Source organism: Enhydra lutris, unplaced genomic scaffold, assembly GCF_002288905.1.
Source record: "Enhydra lutris kenyoni isolate GAN:26980312 unplaced genomic scaffold, ASM228890v2 scaffoldscaffold22, whole genome shotgun sequence".
Lineage (NCBI taxonomy): Eukaryota > Metazoa > Chordata > Mammalia > Carnivora > Mustelidae > Enhydra > Enhydra lutris.
The window spans coordinates 8593993-8608604 of record NW_019154106.1 but is presented as its reverse complement, the minus strand read 5'-3'; the positions used below and the strand labels follow the sequence as shown (position 1 = coordinate 8608604).

The 14612-nt window shown below is 39.3% G+C and overlaps 1 protein-coding gene across 1 annotated transcript in view; it reads left to right on the top strand.

Annotated features, from left to right (window-relative positions):
• Nucleotides 1–11156, top strand: part of LOC111150042 (solute carrier family 22 member 10-like) — a 31014-nt gene extending 19858 nt beyond the window's left edge. The window contains 4 exon segments of the mRNA XM_022507362.1: nucleotides 728–942; nucleotides 2379–2487; nucleotides 9562–9765; nucleotides 11096–11156. Of these exon segments, the coding sequence (XP_022363070.1) occupies nucleotides 728–942; nucleotides 2379–2487; nucleotides 9562–9765; nucleotides 11096–11156 (589 nt within the window).
• The last annotated feature ends 3456 nt before the right edge of the window (nucleotides 11157–14612 follow it).

Sequence of the window (14612 nt, the reverse complement as noted above, 5' to 3'; positions counted from 1 at the left end):
GTCAGCTCTCATTCCCTCCTCACTGTCTGCTTGCATGCCACATAAAACTTACCAACAGTTCTGCTCCCCATTACCACAGAGGTGTGTTGCCTAGTCTTGACTTTCACATGATAATTTGTAGATCCCCAGTGGGAACCTGTGATTATATTTCCTATGGTACAGCTGGTACATGTTTTCTTGAATTCTGACATTTTCTCTTAGCCCTAGAAAATCATATATGAGCCTTAAATTCCCTAAAACTGTGCCAGACCTCAGGAGAAGGTGCCCCCCAGATAAAGGGGGACACAGGTAATCTCTTCGCAGCTTCCGTCACTAGTTGACCAATTTGAGCAAGAACTAGTTGAGTTCTTCACAGTATTGGGGTTGAAGGAGAAGGAGGACTCACAGCATCCTGACGACACTCAAAAAAGAAATTCTTCTCCCTAGATTTTAATCTTTGTATCATCCAGTTTGGTGATTGGGACAGTTTAAGTTTCCCAGTCATTGCCAACTCTTCGCTTAGGGACTCAGACGAAATAACAACAGAAGGAGTATTGTCTATATATATTGCCAGACAATTATTTATGGTAACTTTAAAATTATCCTTAAAATAGTGTATTATACAAATCAGACTAGGTCTTTATTCTTTAACACCAATCACTAGCTGTCTGGGTTAATGTAGACATCAACTGCAACACGTAGGCTTTAAATCTTATGGCATGTGTCTTTCCTCCTTTGTTCATTACAGATGTGCAATCACAATACCCTTTTATGGCATCATGATCAATCTACAGCACCTTGGGAACAATATTTTCCTGTTCCAGGTGGTCTTTGGGGTCCTCACTGCCATTGTCCTATGTCTTCCTCTTTTAGTACGGAATCATATGGGCCATCGAACAACCCAGACACTTTTCATGTTCCTGGTGGGACTTTCTGTTTTGGTCAACACGTTTGTGCCCCAAGGTGAGAGAAGTCTGGACTGTAGGGGAAAGAAGTGTCTTTTCCCCCATCCTCTAGGGATTGTACTGGTCACACTTGTCTGAAGCAAGGAGTAAAGAGAAGTGCCAATTAAGAGCTAAGCATTCCCCCAAACTGATCTGAGGGTTTAAGGCAAATCCTGCTAAGAATTTGTTGGGAAAAGAGTCAAAGGTCCATAAGGGGCAGCTCAGACATATATTTCTTTTCGTCACATCCTGGAAGTATCTAGAAACTGGTGTCTTTATTCCTGACAGTTTCTTCAGGATAGCAATTGATCACTTACCTTTTGGCCTTTCACATTTTTAGTAACAAGCATGAAGGGCCTAGGTTTTGCAATTATATCTCAGGTGAGGACACAATGGTCACTTGTTCTGGTTGGGCTCTTGTCACCAGCTTTGAAGACTAGTCAATTTCCTGATTGCTCTGTATCCACATGTGTGTGTATGGTCTTAGGTCACCACAATAGCCCTTGCTTATGGGAGTCTTCTTGACTTCCAGGAAATGAAAAATTTCCCTTTTTTCAAATAGTGAAGGAGTGTACAATAGGAACAGGGAATTAAGCAGATTAGAAGTCTAGTCCATTCCAGTTAGATGACTTTGTATGTTAATAGAATGATGGTATGTAATGACCAGGAGATCCTTACTGGGCATTATGGTTCAGCTATATCCCAGTGCAGGAATGTACCCTACAGCATTACAGATTGTGGACTCTACTCCTCAGAATATCATTAATGATACAGGCTTACTCCCTTACAATAGAGTCTTTTCTAACAGTATAAAGCTATAATTAGATTTCTTTTCATATTATTTGGAACTTATCTTTATTGGTTCCCAAATTCTGACATTTTTTTCCCAAATAGAAGTTTCCATTCTTGGTTTCATAAGAACCTGGGATCTTCCTGGTTTTATCAATGAAAATCCCTATTGCTAAAATCCCCTAATTCCCAGGAAAACCAGGATGACTTGTCACTTTAAATTCTGCACCTTTATTTTAAAGTTTAGACAACTGTAAAGTTGTCAAGTTTAGAGCTAAATCTTAGACCCAGTAATTGTCCACAGGACTGTCCCACCTTCTGCAATAGGGCTGTAATACTGGGCAGAATTAGTAAAAGCAAATTTCTGCCAGATTCAACTCTTCATCTCCTTCTTTAGAAAATCTAAAGATTTTCAGGTGTGAAGAGAGATTTGCTGCAATTAACCCAGGTAATTTTATGTGCTTTTTAGCACCTACATTGACAACTCTACATTTCTCAATTTATCAACCACCCCACTCTCTCTGGCACTATAAAATTTTCTATAGTATAGCTTAAACAAACCCACACCATACAAGGTGGGTTTTTTTTTTTTTTCCTGGCTAAACTTTGTGGATGCTGATTCCTTCAGCCCAGATTTCTTAGTCTCACTGGCCTTTCTCTCTCCAGAAATGCAGACCCTGCGTGTGGCTTTGGCAAGCATGGGAATCAGCTGTGCTGCTGCTTCTGTCACTAGTTTTTCTGTCCATATTTTTGAGCTCATCCCCACAGTGCTCAGGTATGATTTTTTGGACATTCTGCCAGGGCATGAAAGAGGACATTCTCAGCTAATAGGCACTTATTGCAAGAATGAACACAATAAGGCTTTTTTTAAAATTAAATTTATTTTTTTTCTTTTTTGCTCACTTTATTTATTTATTTATTATAAACATATAATATATTTTTATCCCCAGGGGTACAGGTCTGTGAATCGCCAGGTTCACACACTTCACAGCACTCACCTTAGCACCTACCCTCCCCAATGTCCATAACCCCACCACCCTCTCCCGTCCCCCCTTCCCCAGCAACCCTCAGTCTGTTTTTTGAGATTGAGTCTTTTATGGTTTGTCTCCCTCCCAATCCCACCTTCTTTCATTTTTTCTTTTCCTATCCCCCAATCCCCCCACATTGCATCTCCACTTCTTCATATCAGGGAGATCATATGATAGTTGTCTTTCTCTGATTGATACCCTCTAGTTCCATCCACGTCGTCGCAAATGGCAAGATATCATTTCTTTCGATGGCTGCATAGTATTCCATTGTGTATATATACCACATCTTCTTTATCCATTCATCTGTTGATGGACATCTAGGTTCTTTCCATAGTTTGGCTATTGCGGACATTGCTGCTATAAACATTCGGGTGCACGTGCCCCTTCTGAGCACCACGTTTGTATCTTTAGGATATATACCCAGTAGTGCAATCACTGGGTCATAGGGTAGTTCTATTTTCAACATTTTGAGGAACCTCCATGCTGTTTTCCAGAGTGGTTGCACCAGCTTGCATTCCCACTAACAGTGTAGGAGGGTTCCCCTCTCTCCGCATCCTCGCCAGCATCTGTCATTTCTTGACTTGTTAATTTTAGCCATTCTGACTGGTGTGAGGTGGTATCTCATTGTGGTTTTGATTTGTATTTCCCTGATGCCGAGTGATGTGGAGCATTTTTTAATGTGTCTGTTGGCCATCTGGATGTCTTCTTTGCAGAAATGTCTGTTCATGTCCTCTGCCCATTTCTTGATTGGATTATTTGTTCTTTGGGTGTTGAGTTTGCTAAGCTTTTTATAGATTTTGGATACTAGCCCTTTATCTGATATGTCATTTGCAAATATCTTCTCCCATTCTGTCAGTTGTCTTTTGGTTTTGTTAACTGTTTCCTTTGCTGTGCAAAAGCTTTTGATCTTGATGAAATCCCAATAGTTCATTTTTGCCCTTGCTTCCCTTGCCTTTGGCGATGTTCCTAGGAAGATGTTGCTGCGGCTGAGGTCGAAGAGGTTGCTGCCTGTGTTCTCCTCAAGGATTTTGATGGATTCCTTTCTCACATTGAGGTCCTTCATCCATTTTGAGTCTATTTTCATGTGTGGTGTAAGGAAATAGTCCAGTCTCATTTTTCTGCATGTGGCTGTCTAATTTTCCCAGCACCATTTGTTGAAGAGGCTGTCTTTTTTCCATTGGACATTCCTTCCTGCTTTGTCGAAGATTAGTTGACCATAGAGTTGAGGGTCTATTTCTGGGCTCTCTATTCTGTTCCATTGATCTATGTGTCTGTTTTTGTGCCAGTACCATACTGTCTTGATGATGACAGCTTTGTAATAGAGCTTGAAGTCTGGAATTGTGATGCCACCAACTTTGGCTTTCTTTTTCAATATTCCTTTGGTTATTCGAGGTCTTTTCTGGTTCTATATAAATTTTAGGATTGTTTGTTCTATTTCTTTGAAAAAAAATGGATGGGATTTTGATAGGGATTACATTAAATGTGTAGATTGCTTTAGGTAAAATAGACATTTTCACAATATTTGTTCTTCCAATCCATGAGCATGGAACATTTTTCCATTTCTTTGTGTCTTCCTCAATTTCTTTCATGAGTACTTTATAGTTTTCTGAGTATAGATTCTTTGCCTCTTTGGTTAGGTTTATTCCTAGGTATCTTAGGGTTTTGGGTACAATTGTAAATGGGAATGACTCCTTAATTTCTCTTTCTTCTGTCTTGTTGTTAGTGTAAAGAAATGCAACTGATTTCTGTGCATTGACTTTATATCCTGACACTTTACTGAATTCCTGTACAAGCTCTAGCAGATTTGGAGTGGAGTCTTTTGGGTTTTCCACATGTAGTATCATATCATCTGCAAAGAGTGATAGTTTGACTTCTTCTTTGTTGATTTGGACGCCTTTAATTTCTTTTTTGTTGTCTGATTGCTGAGGCTAGGACTTCTAGTACTATGTTGAACAGCAGTGGTGATAACGGGCATCCTTGCTGTGTTCCTGACCTTAGCGGAAACGCTTTCAGTTTTTCTCCATTGAGAATGATATTTGCAGTGGGTTTTTCATAGATGGCTTTGATAATATTGAGGTATGTGCCCTCTATCCCTCCACTTTGAAGAGTTTTAATCAGGAAGGGATGCTGCACTTTGTCAAATGCTTTTTCAGCATCTATTGAGAGTATCATATGGTTCTTATTCTTTCTTTCATTAATGTATCTCATTGATTGATTTGCGGATGTTGAACCAACCTTGCAGCCCTGGAATAAATCCCACTTGGTCGTGGTGAATAATCCTTTTAATGTACTGTTGGATTCTATTGGCCAGTATTTTGGTGAGAATTTTTGCATCTGTGTTCATCAAGGATATTGGTCTGTAATTCTCTTTTTTGATGGGATCCTTGTCTGGTTTTGGGATCAAGGTGATGCTGGCCTCATCAAATGAGTTTGGAAGTTTTCCTTCCATTTCTATTTTTTGGAACAGTTTCAGGAGAATAGGAATTAATTCTTCTTTAAATGTTTGGTAGAATTCCCTTGGGAAGCCGTCTGGCCCTGGGCTTTTGTTTGTTTGGAGATTTTTGATGACTGTTTCAATCTCCTTACTAGTTATGGGTCTGTTCAGGTTTTCTATTTCTTCCTGTTTCAGTTGTGGTAGTTTATATGTCTCTAGAAATGTATCCATTTCTTCCAGATTGTCGAATTTGTTGGCATAGAGTTGCTCATAGTATGTTCTTATAATTGTTTGTATTTCTTTGGTATTGGTTGTGATCTCTCCTCTTTCATTCATGATATGATTTATTTGGGTCCTTTCTCTTTTCTTTTTGATAAGTCTGGCCAAGCGTTTGTCAATCTTATTAATTCTTTCAAAGAACCAGCTCCTAGTTTCATTGATTTGTTCTATTGTTTTTTTTTAAGTTTCTATTTCATTGATTTCTGCTCTGATCTTTATGATTTCTCTTCTCCTGCTGGGTTTAGGCTTTCTTTGTTGTTCTTTCTCCAGCTCCTTTAAGTGTAGGGTTAGGTTGTGTATTTGAGACCTTTCTTGTTTCTTGAGAAAGGCTTATACTGTTATATATTTTCCTCTCAGGATTGCCTTTGTTATGTCCCACAGATTTTGAACCGTTGTGTTTTCATTATCATTTGTTTCCATGAATTTTTTCAATTCTTCTTTAATTTCCTGGTTGACCCATTCATTCTTTAGAAGGATGCTGTTTAGTCTCCATGTATTTGGGTTCTTTCCAAATTTCCTCTTGTGATTGAGTTCTAGCTTCAGAGCATTGTGGTCTGAAAATGTGCAGGGAATGATCCCAATCTTTTGATACCGGTTGAGACCTGATTTATGTCCCAGGATGTGATCTATTCTGGAGAATGTTCCATATGCACTAGAGAAGAATGTATATTCTGTTGCTTTGGGATGGAATGTTCTGAATATATCTGTGATGTCCGTCTGGTCCAGTGTGTCATTTAAGGCCTTTATTTCCTTGTTGATCTTTTGCTTAGATGATCTGTCCATTTCAGTGAGGGGAATGTTAAAGTCCCCTACTATTATTGTATTATTGTCAATGTATTTCTTTGATTTTATTATTAATTGGTTTATATAGTTGGCTGCTCCCATGTTAGGGGCATAGATATTTAAAATTGTTAGGTCTTCTTGTTGGACAGAACCTTTGAGTATGATATAGTGTCCTTCCTCATCTCTTATTATAGTCTTTGGCTTAAAATCTAATTGATCTGATATAAGGATTGCCACCCCAGCTTTCTTCTGATGTCCATTAGCATGGTTCATTGTTTTCCACCCCTTCACTTTAAATCTGGAGGTGTCTTCGGGTCTAAAATGAGTTTCTTATAGGCAGCATATTGATGGGTTTTGTTTTTTTTATCCATTCTGATACCCTGTGTCTTTTGATTGGGGCATTTAGCCCATTAACATTCAGGGTAAGTATTGAGAGATATGAATTTAGTGCCATTGTATTGCTGTAAGGTGACTGTTACTGTATATTGTCTCTGTTTCTTTCCGATCTACTACTTTTAGGGTCTCTCTTTGCTTAGAGGACCCCTTTCAATATTTCCTGTAGAGCTGGTTTGGTGTTTGCAAATTCTTTCAGTTTTTATTTGTCCTGGAAGCTTTTTATCTCTCCTTCTATTTTCAATGATAGCCTAGCTGGGTATAGTATTTTTGGCTGCATGTTTTTCTCATTTAGTACTCTGAATATATCATGCCTGTTCTTTCTGGCCTGCCAGGTCTCTGTGGATAGGTCCCCTGCCAATCTAATGTTTTTACCCTTGTATGTTATAGACTTCTTTTCCTGGGCCGCTTTCAGGATTTTCTCTTTGTTGCTAAGACTTGTAAATTTTACTATCAGGTGACGAGGTGTGGACCTATTTTTATTGATTTTGAGGGGCGTTCTTAGCATCTCCTGGATTTTGATGTTTGTTCCTTTGCCATATTAAGGAAATTCTCTACAATAATTCTCTCCAATATACCTTCTGCTCCCCTCTCTTCTTCTTCTTCTTCTGGAATCCCAATTATTCTAATGTTGTGTCATCTTATGGTGTCACTTATCTCTCGAATTCTCTCCTCATGGTCCAGTATTTGTTTGTCTCTCTTTTGCTCAGCTTCTTGATTCTCTATCATTTGGTCTTCTATGTCACTAATTCTTTCTTCTGCCTCATTTATCCTAGCAGTAAGAGCCTCCATTTTTGATTGCACCTCATTAATAGCTTTTTTAATTTCAACTTGGTTAGATTTTAGTTCTTTTATTTCTCCAGAAAGGGCTTTTATCTCTCTGGAGAGGGTTTCTCTAATATCTTCTATGCCTTTTTTGAGCCCGGCTAGAACCTTGAGAATCGTCATTCTGAACTCTAGATCTGTCATATTAGCAATGTCTGTATTGATTAGGTCCCCAGCCTTCGGTACTGCCTCTTGTTCTTTTTTTTTTGTGGTGAGTTTTTCCGCCTTGTCATTTTGTCCAGATAAGATTTGCTTTCTCCTCCTCTGGAATTCTGCTGTCCTCCTTGGTGAGTGAAGTTGGTTTTGGCTGGGTTTCTTGTTGATCTTCTGGGGGAGGGGCCTGTTGTAGTGATTCTCAAGTGTCTTTGCCCCAGGCGGAATTGCACCGCCCTTACCAGGGGCCGGACTAAGTAATCCGCTTGGGTTTGCTTTCGGGAGCTTTTGTTCCCTGAGCGCTTTCTGTAGAGTTCTGGAGGATGGGAATGAAGATGGTGGCCTCCCAGTCTCCAGCCCAGAGGAGCTGAGAGCTCGGGGTCCCGCTCCTCAGTGCGCCCTCAGAGAAAAGCACTCAACTGCCCCCATCACCCTGGCCTCTGGTCGCGCTTGTAGGAAAGCACTCAATCATCGCACTTGGAGAAAAACACCCAGTCGTTTCCATCTCCATGGCCTCTGGCCACACTCCGAGCTCACCCAGCCTGCGACCTGTTAAAGGTAACCCGGAGCTGAGAGCTCACTCCTCGGCTTTGTCACTGTAGCTGGCTTCCCTGCTCTAATACCTGCGAGCTCTGCAACACTCAGACACCCCCAGTCCTTCTGTGACCCTGTGGGATGTGGGGTTATGCTGACCCCGTGTGGGCTTCTCCCCGGTTTAGCCTCTGGAGTGCTGTCCCTCAGCGGAACAGACTTTTAAAAGTCCTGATTTTGTGCTCCGTTGCTCCGCCGCTTGCCGGGAGCCGGCCCCTCTCCCCGCGGTCTATCTTCCCGTCACTTTGGATTCACTTCTCCACAGATCCTACCTTTCAGAAAGTGATCGATTTTCTGTTTCTAGAATTGTTGCTCTTCTTCTCTTCGATTTCCCGTTGGATTTGTAGCTGTTTGCAATGGTTAGATAAGCTATCTAGCTGATCTCCTGCTATCTGATGTCATCTCAGCCTGCTACTTCTCTGCCATCTTGACTCCTCTCTCAAGGCCTATTTATTTTTTTTATTTTTTTTTAAAGATTTTATTTATTTATTTGACAGAGAGAAATCACAAGTAGGCAGAGAGGCAGGCAGAGAGAGAGGAGGAAGCAGGCTCCCTGCTGAGCAGAAAGCCCAATGTGGGGCTTGAACCCAGGACCTGGGATCATGACCTGAGCCGAAGGCAGGGGCTTAACCCACTGAGCCACCCAGGCGCCCCTCAAGGCCTATTTATTATAGGGGCATCTGGGTGGCTCAGTTGGTTGAGTGTCCAACTCTTGATATTGGCTCGGGTCATGATCTCAATGTCATGAGATAGAGCCCTGCATAGGGCTCCGTGCTAAGCATGGAAACTGCTTGAGATTCTCTCCCTTCCTCCTTCTGCTCATCCCCTTCCACACTCTCTCTCTCAAAAAAGACCTGTTTATTATAAAAGCAATAATTTGTAATTTTAACAGTAATATGATAACAACATTTTAGCCAAAGTTTATTGAGAACTGACTTTATGTCATGCATTGTGCTGAGTAGTGCTTTATTATTTATTTAGTTAGTTATTTTTATTATGTTAGTCACCATATAGTAGTTTTTGATGTCATGTTCCTTGATTCATTGTTTGCGTGTAACACCCAGTGCTGGTGATGAGCAGTACTTTAATGCATCATCTCATTAATCTTCCAGACAACTCATCAGGGTAGGTGCAATATATAACGTTTGTGTAAAATTATGAAATCAAATTATGAATTTGAGCCTAACAAAGACAGGTAGGAAATCATAGAGCAAATCTAAAAAACAAGTGTTTGTCACCAAACCCCATATATTTAACAATTGTGTTCTAGCATCTTCCATCTTTTACAAAGTCAGAATAATGTATCTCAGGTTGCATGTGTAGATTTTTATCAGATTATTATGTATTGTTGTTTGACCCACAGGGCACGAGCTTTAGGATTAGAAACAGTGGCTAGTAGGTGTGGGGCAATGCTGGCTCTCCTCTTGATGATGCTAATGGTGTATCTTTCCATTTTGCCCTGGATCATCTATGGAGTCTCGCCCATTATTGCTGGTCTTGCTGTCCTCTTCCTACCTGAAACAAGAAATCTGCCTCTGCTTGACACCATCCGTGATGTGAAAAATAAGTGAGTAAATCTTCTAGCCACCTCCTGGGAGGAACTGTATGCCTTAGGTCTTTGGGTGAGGAAGGCAAAACACCACACGAATCCTTCAGATCACTGAGAAGGTTCAGCTTTGCCTGGGATACTTCTGTCTCAGGCCACTGCCTTTCATTAGTGGCAGGGTCGCCTCTAACCCCTGTAAATTCCAATCTAGATTGCAGAAATCCCCTCTGCCCAGATCTCATCAGTAGTTTCAGTGGTGAAGAGATGAAAATTAGCTCTGTTGTGATGGCACATACTACCTACCTTCATAAGAGACACACATTCATGATGGTATTTCATGATTCTGAGATCCACAGGACACTTGGATATGAAGGGGTAAGAAATACCATTGCCAATAAAGGAATAATGTTAGGAAGATTGCATAGAGTTAAAAAATATTTTGGAAGGATAATAGAGGAAAGAAATCTTGTTTAGGCATCTTGGTATTCAGACAATTTTGCTGCCATGAGTAATGGAAAGATTGAGGATAGAGAAAATAAAAACTAGCAAAATATTTTAAATGAGAAAAAGGGTATATTAGTTTCCTGGGGTCTCCATACTCAAGTTCCACAAACTGAGTGACTTAACAGCAGAAATTTATTTCCTCAAAGTTCTGGAGGCTGGGAGTCTGAGCTCAAGTGTCAGCAGGGCCACATTCCCTCTGAAGTCCTTAGGGAAGGGTCTGTTCCAAGCCTCTATTCCAGCTTCTGGTATCTTTGGCTTGTGGCAACATAACTCCAATATTCACATAGCATTCTTGCAGACAGGTCTCTGTGTTGAAATTTTCCCTTTTGTGATACCAGTCATAGTGATCAGGGGCCCAACCTACTCCAGTATGACCTCCTCTAAACTAATTATATCTTCAACAACTATATCTGAATGTGATAATTTCACATTCTGAGATACTGAGATTTAAAACTTCAATGTATGAATTTGGGGATGGGGGAACACAATTCAATCCAAACAAATGAGGGAGTTTTCTTAAGATTATCAATCTACTTCTTGACTTTCCAAAGGTGTCACTGGCGGGAAATCTGAAAAGACCAAGTGAGAGTAGCAACTTTTAAAACTGTTTTCTTGGGTCTTACTGCAGGAATTTCTTGGATCTGCACAGGCAGCAGATACTTTTCCAACATTAATATCAATATGCCATGAATTTTGTTGGGTTTTAAAAAGCCAATAGTTGGAGGATTAGTTTGTACTTGTGCACGGAAAGCACACAAACTTATTTTTATCTTTGTTTTTTTAATATTTGTTTTTGCTTGTTGAATGGTTGATTGGTTGACTGATTGTTTCTGTTTTGTTTTTCTAGCAAAGAATTCTCAAGAAAGGTAAATGAAATAAATTCCTTCATAAAAGTGACAAAATTTTAAGGTGTTTCCATGAGCTGACTGGTGAGGAAAAGAAATACTATGAAATAAAAATAAAACACAAGAATGTTCTTTTATATCTACAAACTACCAAGAAAAGTATACTGGAAAACAAATCTCACATTTATTACATTAATTTGCAGTTAAATAATTTTTGGGAACATGTAATTCTATGAATAATCTAATATTTTTGGAAAGTGGTTGAAAATTTCGAATTTATTGGTAGATTATTAATACACATTCAGAAACAAAGGAAAACCATGGAATTAAGATGTAGCTGGCTGAGAGAAAAGGGATTATATGGGTGATGGGGATTAAGGAGAGCACTTGTTGTGATGAGCACTGTGTATTGTATGTAAGTGTTGAATCACTATATTGTACACCCGAAATCAGAAATTAATATCACACTGTATGTTAACTAACTGGAATTTAAATAAAAACATGGGGGAAGAAAGAAAAGGGGACAGAAAACTTATTGGAAAAAAATTAGCTAAAAACTTCTCAGATCTGAAGGAAACAGATATCCAGATCCAGGAGGCACAGAAAGTCCTACCCCCCAACCCCAAATTCAACCCAGGAGGTCCACACCAACACACATAGTAATTGAAATGGCAAAAAGTAGTGATAAAGAAAAAAAATTAAAGCAGCTAAACAAAAAGATAGTTATCTACAAGGGAAACCCCATCAGACTATCAGCAGATTTTTCATCAGAACCTTTGCAGATCAGAAGAGAGTGGCATGATATATTCAAAGCACTGAAAGGGAAAAATATGCAGCCAAGACTACTGTATCCAGCAAGGCTATCAATCAGAATAGAGGGAATGATAAAAAGTGTCCCAGACAAACAAAAACTAAAGGAGCTCATGACCACTAAACCAGCCTGGCAAGAAATATTAAAGGGGATTCTTTGAGTGGAAAGGAAAGACCATAAGCGAGATTATGAAAAGTAAAAAACACAAAAGCAGTAAAAACATTTTCAAAAATGCTTTTACTTCTTGACTTTACTTCTTTTACTTTTCTTGACTGCAAAAATCAGTCAAGAGATTTATAAAATAAAAGGTTGTAAAATAGGACCTGACATATTTAAAACATGGGTTGGGGGAAGGGAGTAAAGAATGGGTTCAAATTTAAGTAAAGAATGCATTCAAACCAGCAACTTAATGTAGATTGCTAAATGCAGAAGATGTTATATACAAACCTAATGAGAACCACTATTTGAAAACCAGTAATAGATATGCAAAGAATAAAGAGAAAGGAATTCAAGTATATCACTATAGAAAGCCAACAAACCATGAAAGAGAGCAAGAGAAGAAACCATCAGAGAAAATCTATAGAAACAACCACAAAACAAGTAACAAAATGGCAATAAATACACACCTATCAATAATTACTCTGAATATAAATGGAGTAAATGCTCCTGTCAAAAGACATAGGGTTACAGAGTGGATAAAAAAAGAGTGACCCATCTATATGCTGTCTACAAGAGACTCATTTCAGACTGAAAGACACCTGCAGATTGAAAGTGATGCCAATGGACATCAGAAGAAAACCAGGGTAGCGATACTTATATTGGACAAAATAGACTTAAAAACAAAGACTCTAATGAGACAAAGAAGGGTACTATATAATAATAATGGGGACAAGCCACAAGAAGATATAAAAATTGTAAATATGCACCCAATATGGGAGCATCCAAATACATAAAACAGCTAATGACAAACATAAAGGAAATAATTGATAATGGTACAATAACAGTAGGGGACTTTAATACCCCACTTATGTTGATGGATAGATCATCTAAGTGGAAAATCAAGGAAGCAGTGGTTTTGAATGATACACTGGACCAGGGGGTTTTAACAGACATATTCAGAACATTCCATCCTAAAACAGCAGAATACACATTCTTTTTCAAGTGCACATGGAACAAGTTTCAACAAATTAAAAAAAATTGAAGTCGTACCATGCATCTTTTCTGATCACCGTGTTCTTAAACTAGAAATCAATCACAAGAAAACACCTGGAAAAAGCACAAGTACATGGAGGTTAAATAACATACTACTAAAAAATGAGTGGGTTGACCAAGAAGTTGAAGAAGAAATAAAAAATTACATGAAAAAGAAAATGAAAACACAGTGGTCCAAAATCTTTGAGATGCAACAAAAGTGCTTCCAGGAAAGAGGTTTATAGCAACACAAGCCTACCTCAAGAAGCAAGAAAAATCTCAAATAGAAAACCTAACCTTGCACCTAAAAGAACTAGAAAAAGAACAAACAAAAGCCAAACCCAGCAAAAAAAGTAAAAAAATAATAAAGATCAGAGCAGAGATCAATGACATAGAAACTAAACAAACAAACAAACAAAACAAAACAAAAAACAAAAAACAACCCAGTAGAACAGATCAAGGGAACCAGGAGCTGGTTGTTTGAAAAGATCAACAAAATTGATAAACCTCTAGCCAGAGAAAAAAGAGAGAGAGGGCCCAAATAAACAAAACCACTAATGAAAGAAGACAGATACTCAACACCACAGAAATACAAATAATTGGAACAGAATATTATGAAAACCTACATGCCAACAAATTCAACAACCTAGAAGAAATGGATAAATTCCTAGAAACATATTATCTACAAAAACTAAAGCAGGAAGAAATAGAAAATTTGAACAGATGGATTACCAGCAATGAAATTGAATCAGTAACCATAAAACTCCTCAAAAAACCCGAGTCCAGGACCAGATTGCTTCACAGGTAAATTGTACCAAACATTTAAAGAAGACTTAATACCATTCTCAAACTGTTTCAAAAAATAGAAGAGGGAAGAAAACTTCCAAATTCATTCTATGAACCCAGTATCACCTTGGTACCAAAATTAGATAAAAGAAAGAAATACAAACAAGTCAATATCTCTGATGAATATAGGTTTGGGTTTCAAGTTCAGATGGCAGAGTAGTATGGAGATCCTATGCTTGCCTCATCCCTCAAACACATTCTGAACACCCCGAGAAACTGATGTGAATACTGAGAGAACAAACTGCGCAGCTAGAGGGGGAAAAAACAGCCACATCAGAAGGTAGGAACTGCTGAGAGTTGATTTGGGGGGAAAAAGAAGTGTGCTTTTCTGCATAGGGGAGGGAGCCCTCATCATGGAGAGGAGTGTGAGAGGAGAGAGAGAGAGCGAGCGAGCGAGCGAGTAGGCAGGGGATTGCACAAGAAAAACTCTTCTCCAAAACCACTGACTGGGAAAAGGAGAGGGGCTGACTACCACAAGTCTTTAGAAGCAGAGGAACTCAAAATCCGAAGTTCAAGAAGTTGCTGGGGTCCTGCCTGGCTGCGCAGCTGTGCTCCAGTGAGGAAGGACGGTAGAGACCAGGGAATGGACAGCGTGCTCTGAGGATCCTCCGGGTCCCCAGAGTAGGAACAGTTTCCCTCCTTGGAGTGCATTTGGGAGAGGTAGCACTGCC